Below are 24,144 nucleotides of genomic sequence, written 5' to 3'. Positions count from 1 at the left end.
GTCTAGAACAATAACTCAGTCCCCCCCCAGAGCAGGTCTAGAACAATAACTCAGTCCCCCCCAGAGCAGGTCTAGAACAATAACTCAGTCCCCCTTCAGAGCAGGTCTAGAACAATAACTCAGTCCCCCCTCAGAGCAGGTCTAGAACAATAACTCAGTCCCCCCCTCAGAGCAGGTCTAGAACAATGAGTAACTCAGTCCCCCCTCAGAGCAGGTCTAGAACAATGAGTAACTCAGTCCCCCCCTCAGAGCAGGTCTAGAACAATGAGTTACTCAGTCCCCCCCCTCAGAGCAGGTCTAGAACAATGAGTTACTCAGTCCCCCCTCAGAGCAGGTCTAGAACAATGAGTTACTCAGTCCCCCCCTCAGAGCAGGTCTAGAACAATAACTCAGTCCCCCCCTCAGAGCAGGTCTAGAACAATGAGTTACTCAGTCCCCCCTCAGAGCAGGTCTAGAACAATAACTCAGTCCCCCCTCAGAGCAGGTCTAGAACAATGAGTAACTCAGTCCCCCCTCAGAGCAGGTCTAGAACAATGAGTAACTCAGTCCCCCCCAGAGCAGGTCTAGAACAATAACTCCGTCCCCCCTCAGAGCAGGTCTAGAACAATAACTCAGTCCCCCCCCTCAGAGCAGGTCTAGAACAATTAATTACTCAGTCCCCCCTCAGAGCAGGTCTAGAACAATAACTCAGTCCCCCCTCAGAGCAGGTCTAGAACAATGAGTAACTCAGTCCCCCCCCTCAGAGCAGGTCTAGAACAATGAGTTACTCAGTCCCCCCTCAGAGCAGGTCTAGAACAATTAATTACTCAGTCCCCCCTCAGAGCAGGTCTAGAACAATAACTCAGTCCCCCCTCAGAGCAGGTCTAGAACAATGAGTAACTCAGTCCCCCCTCAGAGCAGGTCTAGAACAATGAGTAACTCAGTCCCCCCCAGAGCAGGTCTAGAACAATAACTCCGTCCCCCCTCAGAGCAGGTCTAGAACAATAACTCAGTCCCCCCCCTCAGAGCAGGTCTAGAACAATTAATTACTCAGTCCCCCCTCAGAGCAGGTCTAGAACAATAACTCAGTCCCCCCTCAGAGCAGGTCTAGAACAATGAGTAACTCAGTCCCCCCCCTCAGAGCAGGTCTAGAACAATGAGTTACTCAGTCCCCCCTCAGAGCAGGTCTAGAACAATTAATTACTCAGTCCCCCCTCAGAGCAGGTCTAGAACAATAACTCAGTCCCCCCTCAGAGCAGGTCTAGAACAATGAGTAACTCAGTCCCCCCCTCAGAGCAGGTCTAGAACAATGAGTTACTCAGTCCCCCCCTCAGAGCAGGTCTAGAACAATGAGTTACTCAGTCCCCCCCTCAGAGCAGGTCTAGAACAATGAGTTACTCAGTCCCCCCCCCCCCCCCCCTCAGAGCAGGTCTAGAACAATGAGTAACTCAGTCCCCCCCAGAACAGGTCTAGAACAATAACTCAGTCCCCCCCAGAACAGGTCTAGAACAATAACTCAGTCCCCCCTCAGAGCAGGTCTAGAACAATAACTCAGTCCCCCCTCAGAGCAGGTCTAGAACAATAACTCAGTCCCCCCCTCAGAGCAGGTCTAGAACAATGACTCAGTCCCCCCTCAGAGCAGGACTAGAACAATACCTCAGTCCCCCCCTCAGAGCAGGTCTAGAACAATGAGTAACTCAGTCCCCCCTCAGAGCAGGTCTAGAACAATGAGTAACTCAGTCCCCCCCAGAGCAGGTCTAGAACAATGAGTAACTCAGTCCCCCCCAGAGCAGGTCTATGAAGTGCCCGGGGAAGCCAATATAGTGCACTACTTATTTTTGCCAGAGCCCATTGTCCCTTATAGGGCCACAGTCAAAAGTAGTGCACTATAAAGGGAATACAGTGCCATTTGGGATGTATTCTCAGTTTCAGTTCTCTGGGCACCTGCAGACCCCCCCCCGTCTTAATTTACATGAAGCTATAAATAAGGAGAGGGGGAGGAGGGGAGGGGACACAGGTGTGTCCTGGGGGAAAAGGGAGCAACACATCACTTCCTGTAACTCAGTGTCAGAACTAGAACACGTCCCTGGTGAATGACTCTGTTAACTAGAGATAGTAGACATGAAACCATCAGGTTTTTCTGCGGTGGGACGGAAGGATGGCCCCGCGAGACTAGGTGGGACTGAAACCAGTGGTCTGACTGGCGCCAAACTGTGCCGATATCCTGAGTAATTATTAGCGGTCCTCTGTCCTCCTCTGGTGGACATTGACAGAACTGCAGCCTCTATTCTGATCACTGATGCAGAATGTGAAACATACTGTAGCATGACACTGAGTCTATAAAACATTAAGAACACCTTCGTAATATTGAGTTGAATCTTACAAGGTCATAGTTCTCACTTATGCTGAAAATTATGCTGATGCCAACATCTAATGTTAATAACAGAGAACAGTTAAAAAATGTAATGACAGATTCAAACCCTCAACATTGGCCTTGCATTCAAATCAAATCAAATCCCATGGTTAGCAGATGCTAATGTGAGTGTAGCGAAATGCTTGTGCTTCTAGTCCCGACAGTGCAGTAATATCTAACAAGTAATCTAACAATTCCCCAACAACTACCTTATACACACAAAGCTAAAGGGATGGAATAAGAATATGTACATATAAATATATGGATGAGCGATGACCACGCAGCATAGGCAAGATGCAATAGATGGTATAAGGTACAGTATATACATATGATATGAGTAATGTAAGATATGTAAACATTATAAAAGTGGAATTATTTAAAGTGACTAGTGATCCATGTATTAAAGTGGCCAGTGATTGAGTGATTCCAGCATCCTAAGGTAAAATGGAGGCCGGTGACGTAGTCCAAAATACCTGGATGCTTCCTCAGTTTAGGATCTGGGTCGTTCCAACAAACGGTGCCTATTAAAAAGTGTAGCTTGGCCCAAAATAACTTTTATTTTTGTCATAAATAGCACATATTCGCCTTCATAAACAACGTTTTCCCATTTCAAGAGGTTAAATAAAGTATTTACTATAACAAATGCCTATTAAGTGTCAAATAAAGTAACAGGGTTGATGATTTCTTCTTAAATAAGCCATGAATCCCCTTCTGACAGCGGGCAGTGGAAGCTTGTTGTGCGCAAAAAGGAGTGGCAATTGAAATCAAGCTTCACAAAAATGTTTTATTGTTAAAACATTTCCATCCTATCTATCAATGGGTAACAAGGTTGACGTTCTGCTCGACCTGCTCAGTTTTCCACCACAAAACACCAGAAAATGGCCAAGAACCAGCTCACCTGGTTATTGGTTATTACTCTATGACTTGACTATTAGATGTTCAATGTTTCTTTTGAAAAAACGATTTAAAAAGGAATAGTTTCCCCATTTAATTGAAGGTCGACTCGGCAAAATGATGTTGCCACAGGCAGCACCGGAGATACTGAGATGGGCGACATGCAACACTTCACGCTCGCACAGTAACACAAAGTGTCTGCGCATGTGCACGGGTACGTTTCAAACTGTGTACAGCGTGGTAGCCAGGCCATCAAAAGAGCAGAGTTTGAGCTTCGCGCTTCAACACTCTTAGTTGTTGTGAGAATTGACCCACTACGCTGTTAACTTTCTGTATCTAAGTCATATAGTTGAGTCTACCTTTAAAACGAGAGGTCAGCCCACGTCACAGAACAGACCTTAAAATGAGGGACATACGTAAATGAATCAATAATCACATAAATACTAATCGTCAGAAATGACTTTGTCAAAGCAACAAAATAACTAAGGCTTTATAATGATGGTGAAACTTGGAGACATTTGGGGATTAAGTGGGTTAAAATCTCCCTAGAAGTGACACAGGTTTGACAGGTGATTTATTGAATTTTCCATGTGGTCTATATTAAAGGGCACACATTTAATATAACATACCTTTTAAATTCAATATTGGTGCACAGTTTCTGCTTAAAAGGGCACTCTTTCGTAGAACAACCCATCTGTTACCAAGGTTCTCTCGTTCCACTCCACATCCCTCCGTCCTCCATCCCCTCTGCAACTTCACTCCATCTTATGACTCAGACTGAGATGACTCTCAGTCTGACTGTCCCTGATTTATCCAGGGTGGCAGGTAGCGTCTAGGTTAGTGTGTTGGCCCAGTGACTGAAAAGTTGCTGGTTTGAATACCAGAGCCGACAAGGTGGGGGAAAAATCTGTTGATGTGGCCTTGAACAAGGCACTTAACACAAATTGCTCAATGGGCGCAGTACAATGGGACCCTGGCCGTGATTCCACTCCCTGCGGGTGTCTCAGGGGGAGTTGGGATTTGCAAAAAAACACATTTCATTACACACTGCGTGTAACATAAATAAAATATAAACACCCCCTAATTATTTATTACTGGCAGTCTATGTATTACATACAGTCTACATACCATACAGTCTACATACCAAACAGTCTATGTACCATACAGTCTATGTACCATACAGTCTATGTATTACATACAGTCTACATACCATACAGTCTACATACCATACAGTCTATGTATTACATACAGTCTACATACCATACAGTCTACATACCATACAGTCTACGTACCATATAGTCTACATACCATACAGTCTATGTACCATACAGTCTACGTACCATACAGTCTACATACCATACAGTCTATGTACCATACAGTCTACGTACCATACAGTCTACATATCATACAGTCTATGTACCATACAGTCTATGTATTACATACAGTCTACATACCATACAGTCTATGTATTACATACAGTCTACATACCATACAGTCTACATACCATACAGTCTACATACCATACAGTATATGTATTACATACAGTCTACATACCATACAGTCTATGTATTACATACAGTCTACATACCATACAGTCTACATACCATACAGTCTACGTACCATACAGTCTACATACCATACAGTCTACATACCATACAGTCTATGTACCATACAGTCTATGTACCATACAGTCTACGTACCATACAGTCTATGTATTACATACAGTCTACATACCATACAGTCTACATACCATACAGTCTACATACCATACAGTCTACGTACCATACAGTCTACATACCATACAGTCTACATACCATACAGTCTATGTACCATAGAGTCTACATACCATACAGTCTACGTACCATACAGTCTACATACCATACAGTCTACATACCATACAGTCTATGTACCATACAGTCTACATACCATACAGTCTACATACCATACAGTCTACGTACCATACAGTCTACATACCATACAGTCTATGTATTACATACAGTCTACATACCATACAGTCTATGTACCATACAGTCTACGTACCATACAGTCTATGTACCATACAGTCTACATACCATACAGTCTACGTACCATACAGTCTACATACCATACAGTCTACATACCATACAGTCTACATACCATACAGTCTACGTACCATACAGTCTACATACCATACAGTCTATGTTTACATACAGTCTACATACCATACAGTCTACATACCATACAGTCTACATACCATACAGTCTACATACCATACAGTCTACATACCACGCAGTCTATGTACCATACAGTCTATGTACCATACAGTCTATGTACCATACAGTTTATGTACCATACAGTTTACATACCATACAGTCGATGTACCATACAGTCTATGTACCATACAGTCTATGTACCATACAGTCTATGTACCATACCGTTTATGTACCATACAGTCTATGGTACCATACAGTCTATGTTACCATACAGTCTATGTACCATACATTCTGTTACCATACAGTCTATGTACCATACAGTCTATGTACCATACAGTCTATGTACCATACAGTTTATGTACCATACAGTCTATGTTACCATACAGTCTATGTACTATACAGTCTATGTTACCATACAGTCTATGTACCATACAGTCTCGGAGGATAAGAATTTCACTGTAACCTGTGATTACATCTGCAAGCCTATGAATGTGTGTAATACACTAATCTAATGTACTTCATGTTACCTAGTGTCCACCAGAGATTAGACCAGACCATGGTCATATGTCACTCATCTAATGTACTTTATGTTACCTAGTGTCCACCAGAGATTAGACCAGACCATGGTCATATGTCACTCATCTAATGTACTTCATGTTACCTAGTGTCCACCAGAGATTAGACCAGAGCATGGTCATATGTCACTCATCTAATGTACTTTATGTTACCTAGTGTCCACCAGAGATTAGACCAGACCATGGTCATATTTCAAAGGCATATGGAGGTGCCCTTGATTTGCACTGAGCATGGTCGTGTTTGCACTTTTGGGACTATTGCATTGATTGATCCCATAGTACCAGGCAAGCTAAATCACGCACACAGCCATACACCTGTCCTGCACTGGTTGAAATAACGTTCTTATTCCAATTCACCACCTGTTCACGTGTTGTATTACTATTCTGAGACATAGACTTCCCTATCCCCTCTTTTCTCGCCTCCTCATCTTTCCCTTCACCACGGTGCAGATGCCATATTCCCAAACGAGTCAGCGAGATTCCAGTTAGGATAAACTAGGACAGGACACCTTAAGCAAGATGGCGCTTCCCCTGTCGCCAGCGAAAGTGACGCTCCGATAGTGCAATGAGTATTGAATATCTCCTTGGGAATATAGCGAGGATTCTGGATAACTCTGTGCAACCTATTCCATCATGTTGCATTGATCTGCTCTAAAGACAGAGGAAGATCATAACTTGACTTGGAGTGTAAAATTGCCACTGGACGAATGCCAAGGTATTTGTACAGTCAGAGACAAAACCGAAAACGATGTAGCCTAAATAACGGAATCACGTCGATAAAGCAGCGCAAAAAAGCAGAGGTGTTCTATTTTCTGGCTCATCATCACCAAACTGGTTGGATGACGGAGAAGAAAAGCGTGGGACGGGAGATGCCAATCTATCGTTTTTAATCATCCGTCAGTCAAGTGAATGCCTGCGGTATCAAATTCAAAAACAAATACCGACGGGAATGTTTGCCAACATATGTTTATTGATCCGATGTGAAGGATGCGCGCACTGCGTCTCAAGGGTGTCAATGAGAAATAGCCTAAAATGCAGCGTTTAATTTGACTAGCATACAATCCTTCGGCTAAATGTGCTTTAGTCAACATCTGATCTATTTCCATGTTGTATTTTGGTAAACCCTGTCTGCTGCGGTCTCAAGCCTGAAGAAGGGGGGAGGATGTCCGTGGCTCTCTCCGTGACGGTTATGTCTTCAGCGTTCTTTAATCCCAGTTTTGCCTTCAGTTCGCATTTTGACTCAGGTACGTGTCGATCTCAAACGGACATTTAATGTGTGTTGTTTCATGTGTGTTTCATCTAATGTCTGTGTCAGAATGTGTATTGCCAGTATTGCATTTGAAACATAATATTCTTCTTCGTCACCATCATCATCAGGTCCCTCTATATGTTGAATCATTGTGTGTTTAAACTCAGCTACTGGTCCTTCAGCTTCATGTGAAGGATATGGATGTTCATCTGTCATCAACAGCAGCTAGATCAATATACAGTAGACAGTGTGCTGTTGGCATCCTTTATAGCCTGGTTGTGTGAGTCTGTGTGTGTTGATATTTGGGCAGTCTTCTTCTCCCTTTCTGTAGTCATACCTCCAGCAGCACCCCTTTTTTTTGCCTCTTGGGGCAGTTTCCATGGCAACCCGAGGGGAGGGTGGCATGTTGTTATTTTAGAGGAATGCTGAGGAAGCTGGGATGAAGGGCAGTGTGTGTGTGTGTGTGTGTGTGTGTACTGTTGGTGTGTGTGTGTGTTTCACTACCACGCTATTGCCTGCCTCTCTCAGTCTGATCCGCAGTGGAGAAAGGCAGCTCAAAGCCAACCTAGCATGCAGACCCCTGCAGGTGTGTGTTTGTGTGCGTTTGCGTTTGCGTGTGTATGCTTGTGTGTCAGCCCAGCTTAGCCCAGCTCAAACCTACTTCAGTTCACTGGAGACCTCCCTCCCTGACTCTGGCTCTATGGCTTGTTGTTGAAAGTACAGCAGTCTGCCCGTCTGCAGTGTTTACCCAGAGCTCAGGGAAACTGGACGGGGCAGAGCCACCATGGACTCTGGCTACTAGAGCCAGCATGATGGGCAGGAGCACTCAGGTGCTGCTGTGTTGGGGGAGAGTTTGAGAGGGGAGGAAGAGAGGTGTGAGGGAGAGGGGTGTGAGGAGAGAGAGTAGAGAGGAGGGGGAGAGAGGTGGAGAGGAGGAGAGAGAGTAGAGGAGGGAGAGTAGAGGGGGAGAGGATTGAGGAAGGGAAATTGGGATACATAGTCAGTTGTACAACTGAGTGCATTCAACTGAAATGTGTCTTCCACATTTAAGGAAGGGGAGTGTGTGCAGACAGCCTTAGTGAAGAGTTGAATTAGAGCAGAATAAATGAATGGGAGGTAGAGTAAACAGGATTGAGATTGTCCTTGCGGTTTGTGTGTGTGTTGTGTGTGTGTGTGTGTGTGTGTGTGTGTGTGTGTGTGTGTGTGTGTGTGTGTGTGTGTGTGTGTGTGTGTGTGTGTGTGTCTGTGTGTGTGTGTGTGTGTGTGTGTGTGTGTGTGTGCACGTGTGTGTGCACGTGTGTGTGCGCGTGTGTGTGTGTGTGTGTGTATGTGTTTAAACAGCATTGAGTGTCCCTGCACTAGGCTGTGTGTGCTCAGCATATAAATGAGCTAGCCCTGAGGACCAGCCTCCTACAGCTCACTCTGGTCGCTGCATACAGGATCTCTCTTTTTCTATTTTCCCAGACCTGTCACTAGTGATATGGGGTTTCAGTACCCCACGCTGTACCTGTCACTAGTGATATGGGGGTTTCAGTACCCCACGCTGTATCTGTCACTAGTGATATGGGGGTTTTAGTACCCTATGCTGTACCTGTCACTAGTGATATGGGGGTTTTAGTACCCTATGCTGTACCTGTCACTAGTGATATGGGGGTTTCAGTACCCCACGCTGTACCTGTCACTAGTGATATGGGGGTTTCAGTACCCCACGCTGTATCTGTCACTAGTGATATGGGGGTTTTAGTACCCCACGCTGTATCTGTCACTAGTGATATGGGGGTTTCAGTACCCCACGCTGTACCTGTCACTAGTGATATGGGGGTTTCAGTACCCCACGCTGTACCTGTCACTAGTGATATGGCTGTTTTAGTACCCCACGGTGTACCTGTCACTAGTGATATGGGGTTTCAGTATCCCACGGTGTACCTGTCACTAGTGATATGGGGGTTTCAGTACCCCACGCTGTACCTGTCACTAGTTATATGGGGGTTTCAGTACCCCACGCTGTACCTGTCACTAGTGATATGGGGGTTTCAGTACCCTACGCTGTACCTGTCACTAGTGATATGGGGGTTTCAGTACCCTATGCTGTACCTGTCACGAGTGATATGGGGGTTTCAGTACCCCACGCTGTACCTGTCACTAGTGATATGGGGTTTCAGTACCCCACGGTGTACCTGTCACTAGTGATATGGGGGTTTCAGTACCCCACGCTGTACCTGTCACTAGTGATACGGGGGTTTCAGTACCCCACGCTGTACCTGTCACTAATGATATGGGGGTTTCAGTACCCTATGCTGTACCTGTCACTAGTGATACGGGGGTTTCAGTACCCCACGCTGTACCTGTCACTAGTGATATGGGGGTTTCAGTACCCTATGCTGTACCTGTCACTAGTGATATGGGGTTTCAGTACCCCACGCTGGACCTGTCACTAGTGATATGGGGTTTCAGTACCCTACTCTGTACCTGTCACTAGTGATATGGGGTTTCAGTACCCTACTCTGTACATGTCACTAGTGATATGGGGGTTTCAGTACCCCACGCTGTACCTGTCACTAGTGATATGGGGTTTCAGTACCCCACGCTGTACCTCAAATCAAATCAAATCAAATGTATTTTTATATAGCCCTTCGTACATCAGCTGATATTCTCAAAGTGCTGTACAGAAACCCAGCCTAAAACCCCAAACAGCAAGCAAAGCATACCTGTCACTAGTGATATGGGGGTTTCAGTACCCCACGGTGTACCTGTCACTCGTGATATGGGGGTTTCAGTACCCCACGCTGTACCTGTCACTAGTGATACGGGGGTTTCAGTACCCCACGCTGTACCTGTCACTAGTGATATGGGGGTTTCAGTACCCTATGCTGTACCTGTCACTAGTGATACGGGGGTTTCAGTACCCCACGCTGTACCTGTCACTAGTGATATGGGGGTTTCAGTACCCTATGCTGTACCTGTCACTAGTGATATGGGGTTTCAGTACCCCACGCTGTACCTGTCACTAGTGATATGGGGTTTCAGTACCCTACTCTGTACCTGTCACTAGTGATATGGGGTTTCAGTACCCTACTCTGTACCTGTCACTAGTGATATGGGGGTTTCAGTAACCTACCCTGTACCTGTCACTAGTGATATGGGGGTTTCAGTACCCCACGCTGTACCTGTCACTAGTGATATGGGGTTTCAGTACCCCACGCTGTACCTGTCACTAGTGATATGGGGGTTTCAGTACCCTACGCTGTACCTGTCACTAGTGATATGGGGGTTTCAGTACCCCACGCTGTATCTATCACTAGTGATATGGGGGTTTCAGTACCCCACGCTGCACCTGTCACTAGTGATATGGGGGTTTCAGTAACCCACGCTGTACCTGTCAATAGTGATATGGGGGTTTCAGTACCCCATGCTGTACCTGTCACTAGTGATATGGGGGTTTCAGTACCCCACGGTGTACCTGTCACTAGTGATATGGGGGTTTCAGTACCCCACGCTGCACCGGTCAATAGTGATATGGGGGTTTCAGTACCCCATGCTGTACCTGTCACTAGTGATATGGGGGTTTCAGTACCCCACGCTGCACCGGTCAATAGTGATATGGGGGTTTCAGTACCCCATGCTGTACTGGTCAATAGTGATATGGGGCTTTCAGTACCCCATGTTGTACCGGTCAATAGTGATATTTGGGAGGTAGAGTAACCCCGATATTTATCATGGTGTACAAGACACCTTTCTGATTTGCGCCTGTCTAAGTGGACTAATCCATTGTTTAGGCCGTGGGGATGGCACAGTCCATCACTCTAAGACATGTTCTACTGAAATGGTATATGGTTAAATTGGTCAGAAATAGTTTATTGTAATCTAACAGCACTTGTTTGGCGCTTGCTCCTTTATCTGGATCTCCAGTAGTTTTCACAACTAAGTCAAACATCTTCTACAGATCTGACTTCCCCTTTCCCTCCTGAACAACCAGTAAACATTCCCCTGTTTTGGGTTTGTCACGTCCTCTGCATCCATTTTGCTGTTACGGTTATCTGAGTTTATAACCAATTTATTGACGTGATTATGATATGCTATAGGTCACACCCTATTGTCATAATAGAGAGAGCAAGGGTTGAGGGAATAGGGAATGCGGGATTTCAGGTAAGAGAACTTTTCAGTCAGAAATGGCTATAATTATGTTGCAGCTTCAGCAACATGGACAACGTGATTAACACTGTTGATGTTCTGTGGTGGTCGCTGCAGCAGGGAGGAGAGAGAGACAATGGGTGCTAGTCACACAGTCGCTCTTTTTTTTTTTACAAAGCGCAGCAAGTCTGAGCCAGGCCCTGCACAATCAAATCAATTGCGGTCGGAATTCCTCTAGTCATTTGTGTGTCTTAATTATGTAATCAAACAGTGTGCTTAAACCATCAGACAAGCTCAGTGAATGTAGTTGATTTGATTGTTTGTTTTGGAAAAATACACGTTTAAAAATGTAGATCAATCGATTTTGACCAATCTTGGTCGACCAACATTTCAACCCAGGTCTGCTGTCCTTCATGCTGTCCAGTGGCTGGCCTCAGCCTGGCCTGGGAATCTGGTACTGGCCTCAGCCTGGCCTGGCTCTGGTTCTGGCCTCAGCCTGGCCTGGGACTCTGGTTCTGGCTTAGTCTGGCCTGGGATTCTAGTTCTGGCCTCAGCCTGGCCTGGCGCTGGTTCTGACCTCAGCCTGGCCTGGCCTGGGACTCTGGTTCTGGCCTCAGCCTGGCCTGGGACTCTGGTTCTGGTTTAGTCTGGCCTGGGATTCTGGTTCTGTCCTCAGCCTGGCCTGGGACTCTGGTTCTGGCCTCAGCCTGGCCTGGCTGTGGTTCTGGCCTCAGGCTGGCCTTGCCTGGCTTGGTTCTGGCCTCAGCCTGGCCTGGCCTGGCCTGGGACTCTGGTTCTGGCCTCAGCCTGGCCTGGCCTGGGACTCTGGTTCTGGCCTCAGCCTGGCCTCAGCCTGGGACTCTGGTTCTGGCCTCAGCCTGGCCTGGCCTGGGGCTCTGGTTCTGACCTCAGCCTGGCCTGGCCTGGCCTGGGACTCTGGTTCTGGCCTCAGCCTGGCCTCAGCCTGGGACTCTGGTTCTGGCCTCAGCCTGGCCTGGCCTGGGGCTCTGGTTCTGACCTCAGCCTGGCCTGGCCTGGCCTGGGACTCTGGTTCTGGCTCTGGTTCTGGCCTCAGCCTGACCTGAGACACTGGTTCTGGCTCTGGTTCTATCCTCAGCCATGCCTGGGACTCTGGTTCTGGTTCTGGCTCTGGTTCTGTCCTCAGCCTGGCCTAAGACTGGTTCTGGCTCTGGTACTGTCCTCAGTCTTGCCTGGGACTCTGGTTCTGGTTCTGGTACTGTCCTCAGCCTTGCTTGGGACTCTGGTTCTGGTTCGGGCTCTGTCCTCAGCCTTGCCTGGGACTCTGGTTGTGTCCTAGTGCTGGACATTATTATGTAACCCCACCACAGTAATGTGATTATGTAATTTGAGGTGAAAAGACACTCCCGTCCCGATCTTGCCTGGGAAATCATGGGTGAAATACTTGCATTCCAAATGGCACCCTATTTCCTATATAGTGCACTACTTTTCACTAGAGCATGTAGTGCAGTATGTTGGGAATAGGGTGCATTTGGGACGTATCCTTGTTCATGGTGGTTAAGAGTTTTCCCAGTATATGCCTGATGTTTATACATTGTACGTTGTGTGGAAAATGTCCAAATCAAAGAGAATGTTTTGGTAAAGATGAAATGTGAAGTTAGTTGTCTAAAATTGGATTTGAGTAAACTTGGTACGCCCAGAGAATTGCCCTAAAGGTGGTTACGCCCACTTCTGACCCGAAGGTATAAGACATGTGAGTTAAGAATTAACATATGAGACTAATTGACCCCAAGCTGCAGCGAAGGTCTAACAAAGTCAACGAACCCCAAAACGCAACACAAGGTTGAAGACAAAAAAATATTTTTCTACCCAAGCTACGGATGTGTAGCTGTGTCTTAGCGGGTGAATTCAAGCCGAACCACCTAGCCTCCACTCTTCATCGAATCGTGGTCTCTATGCTGTTTCATTCCTACGCTGTGAGCTCTAAGCTACAGAGCTGTCTGTCCTCAGACGACACTATCAGAGACAGGGGGAGAAATCAGACCACTAAGCCAAAAGGGACACTGACATCGTGAGGACAACCAGAGAGTTGCGTCGGAGAAGTGCGTCCTTGAGCAGCCTAAACGAGCCACGCGGAGCCACCCCTCTGAGACCTCCAACACGTAATTACATCATTATATTCTGACCCATAAGAGCGGCAGTTCGGGGCAAGGCTAGGGTTAAAATAAGCATAGCTGACAAATGCACCCAAATGTATATTTCTCTTGTGTACTTTCTTTTTAACTCTCTCTTTTAAATCCCCATTTTGGGTAACACGCGCTAGTAAATAAATAATCAACTAAGATTGGTGTGGTAAACTCATTGGTGGGACCCGGGTCCGTGCAGATTCCCGGATTATGCGACGTTCAGAATGAGACATTAGAGGAAATTGATTAATTAGCTACTGTTGTAAAATCGATATTCTGATATTCTTTGAGTTCATTTGAGAAATAGAAACTCAATAAAACAAATTTTCCCATGGTGCCCCAGGTTAATGAGTTAATAATTGCTTGAGTCATTGCTTGATTCATTTAATCACGCAATTATAAACCGTTAATCATTCGATGAGCAACAGTCGTCACATTAACTAATACAACGTCACGACAGCATTTTATTTCTGTGGAGAGGGTGAGCTTTATAAACTCTTAGGAAGGACTTTTATTGCTGTGGAGAGGGTGAGCTTTATAAACTCTTAGGAAGGACTTTTATTGCTGTGGAGATGGTGAGCTTTATAAACTCTTAGGAAGGACTTTTATTGCTGTGAAGATGGTGAGCTTTATAAACTCTTAGGAAGGACTTTTATTGCTGTGGAGAGGGTGAGCTTTATAAACTCTTAGGAAGGACTTTTATTTCTGTGGAGAGGGTGAGCTTTATAAACTCTTAGGAAGGACTTTTATTGCTGTGGAGAGGGTGAGCTTTATAAACTCTTAGGAAGGACTTTTATTGCTGTGGAGAGGGTGAGCTTTACAAACTCTTAGGAAGGACTTTTATTGCTGTGGAGAGGGTGAGCTTTATAAACTCTTAGGAAGGACTTTTATTGCTGTGGAGAGGGAGAGTTTTATAAACTCTTAGGAAGGACTTTTATTGCTGTGGAGAGGGTGAGCTTTATAAACTCTTAGGAAGGACTTTTATTGCTGTGGAGAGGGTGAGCTTTATAAACTCTTAGGAAGGACTTTTATTGCTGTGGCGAGGGTGAGCTTTATAAACTTAGGAAGGACTTTTATTGCTGTGGAGAGGGTGAGCTTTATAAACTCTTAGGAAGGACTTTTATTGCTGTGGAGAGGGTGAGCTTTATAAACTCTTGGGAAGGACTTTTATTGCTGTGGAGAGGGTGAGCTTTATAAACTCTTAGGAAGGACTTTTATTGCTGTGAAGATGGTGAGCTTTATAAACTCTTAGGAAGGACTTATTGCTGTGGAGATGGTGAGCTTTATAAACTAACTATGTTTTTTGGAATGTTGAGTAGCTTCAGAGGTCAACAGAGGTCAGAAGAGGTCACAGCCAATGTTCCCTCTAATTTGTTTCGACACTGAACACATTTCAGGTCTGCTGAGTGCAAACTTGAACATTGGGAAAATTCTGTGCAATTTCCAACGCGTGTTTACTGTGAACACTGAGGCTGTACCCGCTTTAAGTTACAGTTTTAATAGTGGCCAAGCTATTTGATCATAATGTAGGCCTAGCTGTTCTATCATTCAGCCTACAGTAGCAGCCAATGCGTGGTGTTCAATGTAGGACTACATTCAATAAGACTTTTGAAAAAATCATGCAGAGCTTGACATTAACCTGTTTATCCGTTTGTCCTTCAGACAAGGAGGTGACTGAAAATGTTGTTGTGTTATTTGATTCAAGAAGCCACTTAACAAAATAAAATGTGTTATTATTCCCATACCATTATTACAGAGAATCAGACACATTATGCTACCCTCTGCCTATTGGCTACTTAGCTTATTCAAGCCTGTCTCAAAATACAACACTGCCCCTTTAAGACAGAAACAAACTCTTTACCTGACTGGCATTTTAAAGATGTCTAGAAATGTACAAGTTTTGTGCTCTTGTCGGAAGCAATCACTCCCCTATTGCTGACTACTAATGATCTATAACTGGTCTAATAACTCACTAACTAGTGTCGTGGAATATTGCCTCAAAAATATAACACTCTTACAAGAACTTGTGAATTCAATATAGGCTTTAATACAAAGTAGCAAAGCCGAGCTGGTCCGCGGAACAACTGACTTCCCTCAGCACTGGCTTTGCTTTTATACACATACAGCATATGGGTACATCCCATATGTAAATGCAGATACTCCCCTTAGTCCTTCTGCCACCATTATCTTTTAGTCCGAGTTCTTTGCTTGTTTACGCCCAGTAACGCCCATCTCTGCTTCTGGTTAGATTATAATGGTGGCAGGACCCCTTATGTCATACAAAGAATAATGCATTTATTGTATACTTATATTTCACCTGTTGGTCATTTTACCACCATCCTCCTTCCTGTGTCCTTCTGACATTAGTATGTCTGACTGTCATAAATGTACTTATGGCCCTGACTTAATGCATCCATTAGTTGTGTCCAGCTGCCATAAATGTACTTATAGCCTCAGCTAATGTATGTCCAGATGCAACCAATGTACTTATAGCCTCAGCTAATGTATGTCCAGATGCAACCAATGTAACCATTGTTCGTGTGTTTCCTTAACATAGCAGTTGCACCTAGCTACATTACATTAACTCCCACAATAGTAAAGGATATGAACAGAATGTGCATAAGTGGCTACATGCAGCTCTCGCTTTGATCTCAAAACAAGCGCATCTACTCACAACCACAACTGTAAACACAGTCCATTTCGAAGTAAATGACACAGATCCATATATAGCAATGGTCTATTTGCATATAGGCCTACTGCAACTCTGATTGGCTATGCCGCACAGGTCTGTGTAGAGTACCGACTGAGTCGTAGGATTCTATTGCAGTACCGAATCCTACTCCTATGCGTTCAGCCCACAACAACATCTCTTGCATAGTTCCGTTTGTTTCAGTATGTTGCTTTGAAAATGGCTAATATTGCATTGATTCGAGCACAATTGCCACAATAAAGGGAAGCAGTGGTAGTGTTAACTGACAGGGAGAAGTCTAGAAGTTCAGACAGTACCATCCAGTTTCACTCTGTATAGATCAGGGTGTCAAACATACGGCCCGAGACCCACCCTCTCTATCCTCCTACTGTCCTCCTTTCCTCCTCCTCTCTCTCCATCCTCCTGTACCCCTTCTCCTCTTGGGATGGTGTGAGATGCAGGCAAGCAGCCTTCACCCCCCAGCAGGTGTCAGAGCACAGCTGCAATAACAGGAAATAAACCACACTCTGCTGATGTGTTAAATACTGTATGGGCTCTGAGCTGACACACACACACACACACACACACACACACACACACACACACACACACACACACACACACACACACACACACACACACACACGCACACACACACACACACACACACACACACACACGTGCAAGCCCATGGCCACACGCACACACAGAGGAATCAGGAATCACAGTAGTGGGTGGATTAGTGCCAGCGTGCCGTGCTGTCTGTCTGTCTGTCTGTCTGTCATACCTTCACCAAGCCATGTTCACCTCACCCACATCACAGAGAGAGATGGTGATGACTTCATACCTTCACCAAGCCATGTTCACCTCATCCACATCACTGAGAGAGACGGTGATGACTTCATACCTTCACCAAGCCATGTTCACCTCACCCACATCACTGAGAGAGATGGTGATGACTTAATACCTTCACCAAGCCATGTTCACCTCACCCACATCACAGAGAGAGATGGTGATGACTTAATACCTTCACCAAGCCATGTTCACCTCACCCACATCACAGAGAGAGATGGTGATGACTTCATACCTTCACCAAGCCATGTTCACCTCACCCACATCACAGAGAGAGATGGTGATGACTTCATACCTTCACCAAGCCATGTTCACCTCACCCACATCACTGAGAGAGACGGTGATGACTTCATACCTTCACCAAGCCATGTTCACCTCACCCACATCACAGAGAGAGATGGTGATGACTTCATACCTTCCAAAGAGCCTGACACAACAAAAAGACAACACAGTACAGGGGAGGAGGAACACAGACTAGCATTGTTGTGTGTGTGTGTGTGTGTGTGTGTGTGTGTGTGTGTGTGTGTGTGTGTGTGTGTGTGTTGTTCTCCATGACTGTCACACTAGTGTCACCTCTTGTTTCCCCTGTCAGCAGGAAGGGCTGAAGGACAGTCCCTCCATGGCTGCATTCCAAATGGAACCCTGTTCATCTTATATTGCACTACATTGTACCAGGACCCCAGGGCCTGAAAGTAGTGCACTACATTGTACCATTACCCCAGGGCCTGAAAGTAGTGCACTACATTGTACCAGGACCCCAGGGCCTGAAAGTAGTGCACTACATTGTACCATTACCCCAGGGCCTGAAAGTAGTGCACTACATTGTACCATTACCCCAGGGCCTGAAAGTAGTGCACTACATTGTACCAGAACCCCAGGGCCTGAAAGTAGTGCACTACATTATGCCAGGACCACAGGGCCTGAAAGTAGTGCACTACATTGTACCAGAACCCCAGGGCCTGAAAGTAGTACACTATAGAAGGCATTTCTGCCAAAAAACGCATTTTGAAAAAACATTTTTACTTTCAACGGCTCGCCTGTGAAGTCGTGATTTGCGACACACGCCTAGTTTCCTGAATCGGGTCACAAACAAGAAATAGGGTTTGGGACATAGACCAGAGCTACAATCTCTCTCTCTCTGTCTCTCTCACTCTATCTCTCCCTCTCTCTGTCACTCCCTCTCCCTGTCTCCCTCTCTACACTGAGCTCAGTGAGAGCTGTCTCCCTCTCTACACTGAGCTCAGTGAGAGCTGTCTCTCTGTCTCCCTCTCTACACTGAGCTCAGTGAGAGCTGTCTCTCTGTCTCCCTCTCCACACTGAGCTCAGTGAGAGGTGTCTCTCTGTCTCCCTCTCTACACTGAGCTCAGTGAGAGCTGTCTCTGGTGCTGAGTCATGCAGCCAGGTAGAGTAGAGTTACACCTTCACTCTCCATGGTCCTGTATGTCGCAAGCTCCAGTATATGTTTTGCCTAGTAGTGTTAGCTAGCGCTAATTGGCTGTACCTGCACCAGAAATACGGTCTTTTTTCAATGTATTGTTATATAACAGTAGGTAATGTCAGCTTTAAACCCCCTCACATTGTTATATAACAGTAGGTAATGTCAGGTTTAACCCCTAACAGTGTTATTTAACAGTAGGTAATGTCAGGTTTAACCCCTAACAGTGTTATTTAACAGTAGGTAATGTCAGGTTTAACCCCTAACAGTGTTATTTAACAGTAGGTAATGTCAGGTTTAACCCCTAACAGTGTTATATAACAGTAGGTAATGTCAGGTTTAACCCCTAACAGTGTTATATAACAGTAGGTAATGTCAGGTTTAAACCCCCTAACAGTGTTATTTAACAGTAGGTAATGTCAGGTTTAAACCCCCTAACATTGTTATTTAACAGTAGGTAATGTCAGGTTTAACCCCTAACAGTGTTATATAACAGTAGGTAATAACAGGTTTAACCCCTAACATTGTTATATAACAGTAGGTAATGTCAGGTTTAACCCCTAACAGTGTTATATAACAGTAGGTAATGTCAGCTTTAAACCCCCTAACATTGTTATATAACAGTAGGTAATGTCAGGTTTAACCCCTAACAGTGTTATATAACAGTAGGTAATGTCAGCTTTAAACCCCCTAACATTGTTATATAACAGTAGGTAATGTCAGGTTTAACCCCTAACAGTGTTATTTAACAGTAGGTAATGTCAGGTTTAACCCCTAACATTGTTATTTAACAGTAGGTAATGTCAGCTTTAAACCCCTAACAGTGTTATTTAACAGTAGGTAATGTCAGGTTTAACCCCTAACAGTGTTATTTAACAGTAGGTAATGTCAGGTTTAAACCCCCTAACAGTGTTATTTAACAGTAGGTCATGTCAGGTTTAACCCCTAACATTGTTATATAACAGTAGGTAATGTCAGGTTTAACCCCTAACAGTGTTATATAACAGTAGGTAATGTCAGGTGTAACCCCTAACAGTGTTCTATAACAGTAGGGTAATGTCAGGTTTAACCCCTAACAGTGTTATATAACAGTAGGTAATGTCAGGTTTAACCCCTAACAGTGTTAATTAACAGTAGGGAAAGTCATGTTTAACCCCTAACAGTGTTATATAACAGTAGGTAATGTCAGCTTTAAACCCCCTCACATTGTTATATAACAGTAGGTAATGTCAGGTTTAAACCCCCTAACAGTGTTATTTAACAGTAGGTAATGTCAGGTTTAAACCCCCTAACATTGTTATTTAACAGTAGGTAATGTCAGGTTTAACCCCTAACAGTGTTATATAACAGTAGGTAATAACAGGTTTAACCCCTAACATTGTTATATAACAGTAGGTAATGTCAGGTTTAACCCCTAACAGTGTTATATAACAGTAGGTAATGTCAGCTTTAAACCCCCTAACATTGTTATATAACAGTAGGTAATGTCAGGTTTAACCCCTAACAGTGTTATATAACAGTAGGTAATGTCAGCTTTAAACCCCCTAACATTGTTATATAACAGTAGGTAATGTCAGGTTTAACCCCTAACAGTGTTATTTAACAGTAGGTAATGTCAGGTTTAACCCCTAACATTGTTATTTAACAGTAGGTAATGTCAGCTTTAAACCCCTAACAGTGTTATTTAACAGTAGGTAATGTCAGGTTTAACCCCTAACAGTGTTATTTAACAGTAGGTAATGTCAGGTTTAAACCCCCTAACAGTGTTATTTAACAGTAGGTCATGTCAGGTTTAACCCCTAACATTGTTATATAACAGTAGGTAATGTCAGGTTTAACCCCTAACAGTGTTATATAACAGTAGGTAATGTCAGGTGTAACCCCTAACAGTGTTCTATAACAGTAGGGTAATGTCAGGTTTAACCCCTAACAGTGTTATATAACAGTAGGTAATGTCAGGTTTAACCCCTAACAGTGTTAATTAACAGTAGGGAAAGTCATGTTTAACCCCTAACAGTTTTATATAACAGTAGGTAATGTCAGCTTTAAACCCCCTAACATTGTTATATAACAGTAGGACAATGTCCGGTTTAACCCCTAACGTTTTTATATAATAGTAGGTAATGTCAGGTTTAACCCCTAACAGTGTTATTTAACAGTAGGGTAATGTCAGGTTTAACCCCTAACAGTGTTATTTAACAGTAGGGTAATGTCAGCTTTAAACCCCTAACAGTGTTATTTAACAGTAGGTAATGTCAGGTTTAACCCCTAACAGTGTTATTTAACAGTAGGTAATGTCAGGTTTAAACCCCCTAACAGTGTTATTTAACAGTAGGTCATGTCAGGTTTAACCCCTAACATTGTTATATAACAGTAGGTAATGTCAGGTTTAACCCCTAACAGTGTTATATAACAGTAGGTAATGTCAGGTGTAACCCCTAACAGTGTTCTATAACAGTAGGGTAATGTCAGGTTTAACCCCTAACAGTGTTATATAACAGTAGGTAATGTCAGGTTTAACCCCTAACAGTGTTAATTAACAGTAGGGAAAGTCATGTTTAACCCCTAACAGTTTTATATAACAGTAGGTAATGTCAGCTTTAAACCCCCTAACATTGTTATATAACAGTAGGGCAATGTCCGGTTTAACCCCTAACGTTTTTATATAATAGTAGGTAATGTCAGGTTTAACCCCTAACAGTGTTATTTAACAGTAGGGTAATGTCAGGTTTAACCCCTAACAATGTTATATAACATTAGGTAATGTCAGGTTTAACCCCTAACAGTGTTATATAACAGTAGGGCAATGTCCGGTTTAACCCCTAACGGTTTTATGTCGTCATATTTGTAGCACATTGTGTTCCGAAAAAGCCTGCGAGAAAGGTAGGAAGAGTAAAGTGTGTGTGTGTGTGTGTGTGTGTGTGTGTGTGTGTGTGTGTGTGTGTGTGTGTGTGTGTGTGTGTGTGTGTGTGTGTGTGTGTGTGTGTGTGTATCTGTGCGTCCATTTATTTGTATTTGTGTGTGTGTGGGTTGTAGGACTAAGAAGTCAAGCTAACAGCTTCGCCTTATTGAGAACACAATTAACATTGATCTGTTACAGTCAGTCAATAACATGAAGACCTAACACCAGAGCATTCCAAATATATCCCTTACCCCTTAAGGTCATATGGAATGACCCTGCTATTTATGGGTACATCCCAAATGGCACCCTATTCCATTTATAGGGCACTACCCATAGGGGCCCTGGTCAAAAGTAGTGCACTATATAGGATCACATTTGGGACATGCCCGAAGTCTCTGTTGTCATACTCTTGCCTGTGTGATCTGGAAATAGAGACCAGATATCACCACAGTATGAAATAGACTAGATAACACCACAGACTGAAATAGAGACTAGATATCATCACAGTATGAAATAGACTAGATAACACCACAGACTGAAATAGACAAGATATCACCACAGTATGAAATAGACTAGATAACACCACAGACTGAAATAGAGACTAGATATCATCACAGACTGAAATAGAGACTAAATATCACCACAGTAGGAAACAGACTAGATATTACCACAGTCTGAAATAGACTAGATATCATCACAGTATGAAATAGACTAGATATCACCACAGTCTGAAATAGGCTAGATATCACCACAGTCTGAAATAGACTCGATAACACCACAGTCTGAAATAGACTAGGTATCACCACAGTCTAAAATAGACTAGATATCACCACAGTATGAGATAGACTAGATATCACCACAGTACGAAATAGGCTAGATATCACCACAGTCTGAAATAGACTAGGTATCACCACAGTCTGAAATAGACTAGATAACACCACACTCTGAAATAGACTAGGTATCACCACAGTCTGAAATAGACTAGATATCACCACAGTATGAAATAGACTAGATAACACCACAGTCTGAAATAGACTAGGTATCACCACAGTATGAGATAGACTAGATATCACCAGTCTGAAATAGACTAGATATCACCACAGTCTGAGATAGAGACTAGATATCACCACAGTCTGAAATAGAGACTAAATATCACCACAGTAGGAAACAGACTAGATATCCCCACAGTCTGAAACAGACTAGATATCACCACAGTATGACATATCGATCAGATGTCACCACAGTATGAAATGAACTAGATATCACCAAAAGTGTGAAATATAGACTAGATATCACCACAGTATGAAATAGAGACCATATATCACCACAGTACACAGTATGTGTCATAGTGAGTGTGTTACAGTCTATAAGAGTCTGTTTGTACACACACACACACACACACACACTTCTCTCTTCTCAGTGACATACATGTTTCTTTGGGAAGGAACAGTTATATTAACCGACTGACTGTCTCAGCTTCCTCCTGAGCGTGGGTCTGTTCAGTCACAACCACTGTCTCTCTCCTCTGTCAGCTTCCTCCTGAGCGTGGGTCTGTTCAATCACAACCACTGTCTCTCTCCTCTGTCAGCTTCCTCCTGAGCGTGGGTCTGTTCAATCACAACCACTGTCTCTCTCCTCTGTCAGCTTCCTCCTGAGCGTGGGTCTGTTCAATCACAACCACTGTCTCTCTCCTCTGTCAGCTTCCTCCTGAAAATGGGTCTGTTCAATCACAACCACTGTCTCTCTCCTCTCTGTCTCAGCTTCCTCCTGAACATGGGGCTGTTCAGCCACAACCACTGTCTCTCTCCTCTGTCAGCTTCCTCCTGAGCGTGGGTCTGTTCAGTCACAACCACTGTCTCTCTCCTCTGTCAGCTTCCTCCTGAGCGTGGGTCTGTTCAATCACAACCACTGTCTCTCTCCTCTGTCAGCTTCCTCCTGAGTGTGGGTCTGTTCAATCACAACCACTGTCTCTCTCCTCTCTGTCTCAGCTTCCTCCTGAACATGGGGCTGTTCAGCCACAACCACTGTCTCTCTCCTCTGTCAGCTTCCTCCTGACCGTGGGTCTGTTCAGTCACAACCACTGTCTCTCTCCTCTGTCAGCTTCCTCCTGAACACGGGTCTGTTCAGTCACAACCACTGTCTCTCTCCTCTGTCAGCTTCCTCCTGAACACGGGGCTGTTAAGCCACAACCACTGTCTCTCTCCTCTGTCAGCTTCCTCCTGAACATGGGGCTGTTCAGCCACAACCGCTGTCTCTCTGCTCTCTGTCTCAGCTTCCTCCTGAACATGGGACTGTTCAGCCACAACCACTGTCTCTCTCCTCTCTGTCTCAGCTTCCTCCTGAACATGGGTCTGTTCAGCCACAACCACAGTCTCTCTCCTCTCCTATCTCTCCTCCCCTCCTCTCCTCTTGCTCTCCCCTCCTCCCCTCTCTGTCTCTCCCTCCTCTCCTTTCGCTCTCCCCTTCTCTCATTTCCTTTTGCTCCACCCTCCTCTCCTCTTTGTCTCTCCCTCCTCTCCTCCCCTCTCTGTCTCTCCCTCCTCTCCTTTCGCTCTCCCCTTCTCTCATTTCCTTTTGCTCCACCCTCCTCTCCTCTCTGTCTCTCCCTCCCCTCCTCCCCTCTCTGTCTCTCCCTCCTCTCCTTTCGCTCACCCCTTCTCTCATTTCC

General features: G+C 44.6%; 1 protein-coding gene across 1 annotated transcript in view; it reads left to right on the top strand.

Moving 5' to 3' along the window:
* Window positions 1–6,530: 6,530 nt before the first annotated feature.
* The window catches only part of LOC106594314 (serine/threonine-protein kinase LMTK1), a 75,743-nt gene continuing 58,129 nt past the window's right edge, over window positions 6,531–24,144 (top strand). The window contains exon 1 of the mRNA XM_082976063.1: window positions 6,531–7,297. Coding sequence (XP_082832189.1) covers window positions 7,216–7,297 — 82 coding nt within the window. The 5' untranslated portion in view covers window positions 6,531–7,215. The remainder of the gene's footprint in view (window positions 7,298–24,144) is intronic.

This window comes from Salmo salar, chromosome 06, assembly GCF_965601325.2.
Source record: "Salmo salar chromosome 06, fSalSal1, whole genome shotgun sequence".
In the NCBI taxonomy this organism is placed as follows: domain Eukaryota; kingdom Metazoa; phylum Chordata; class Actinopteri; order Salmoniformes; family Salmonidae; genus Salmo; species Salmo salar.
The sequence above is the reverse complement of the archived record's forward strand: the minus strand, read 5'-3'. Positions and strand labels throughout refer to the sequence as shown.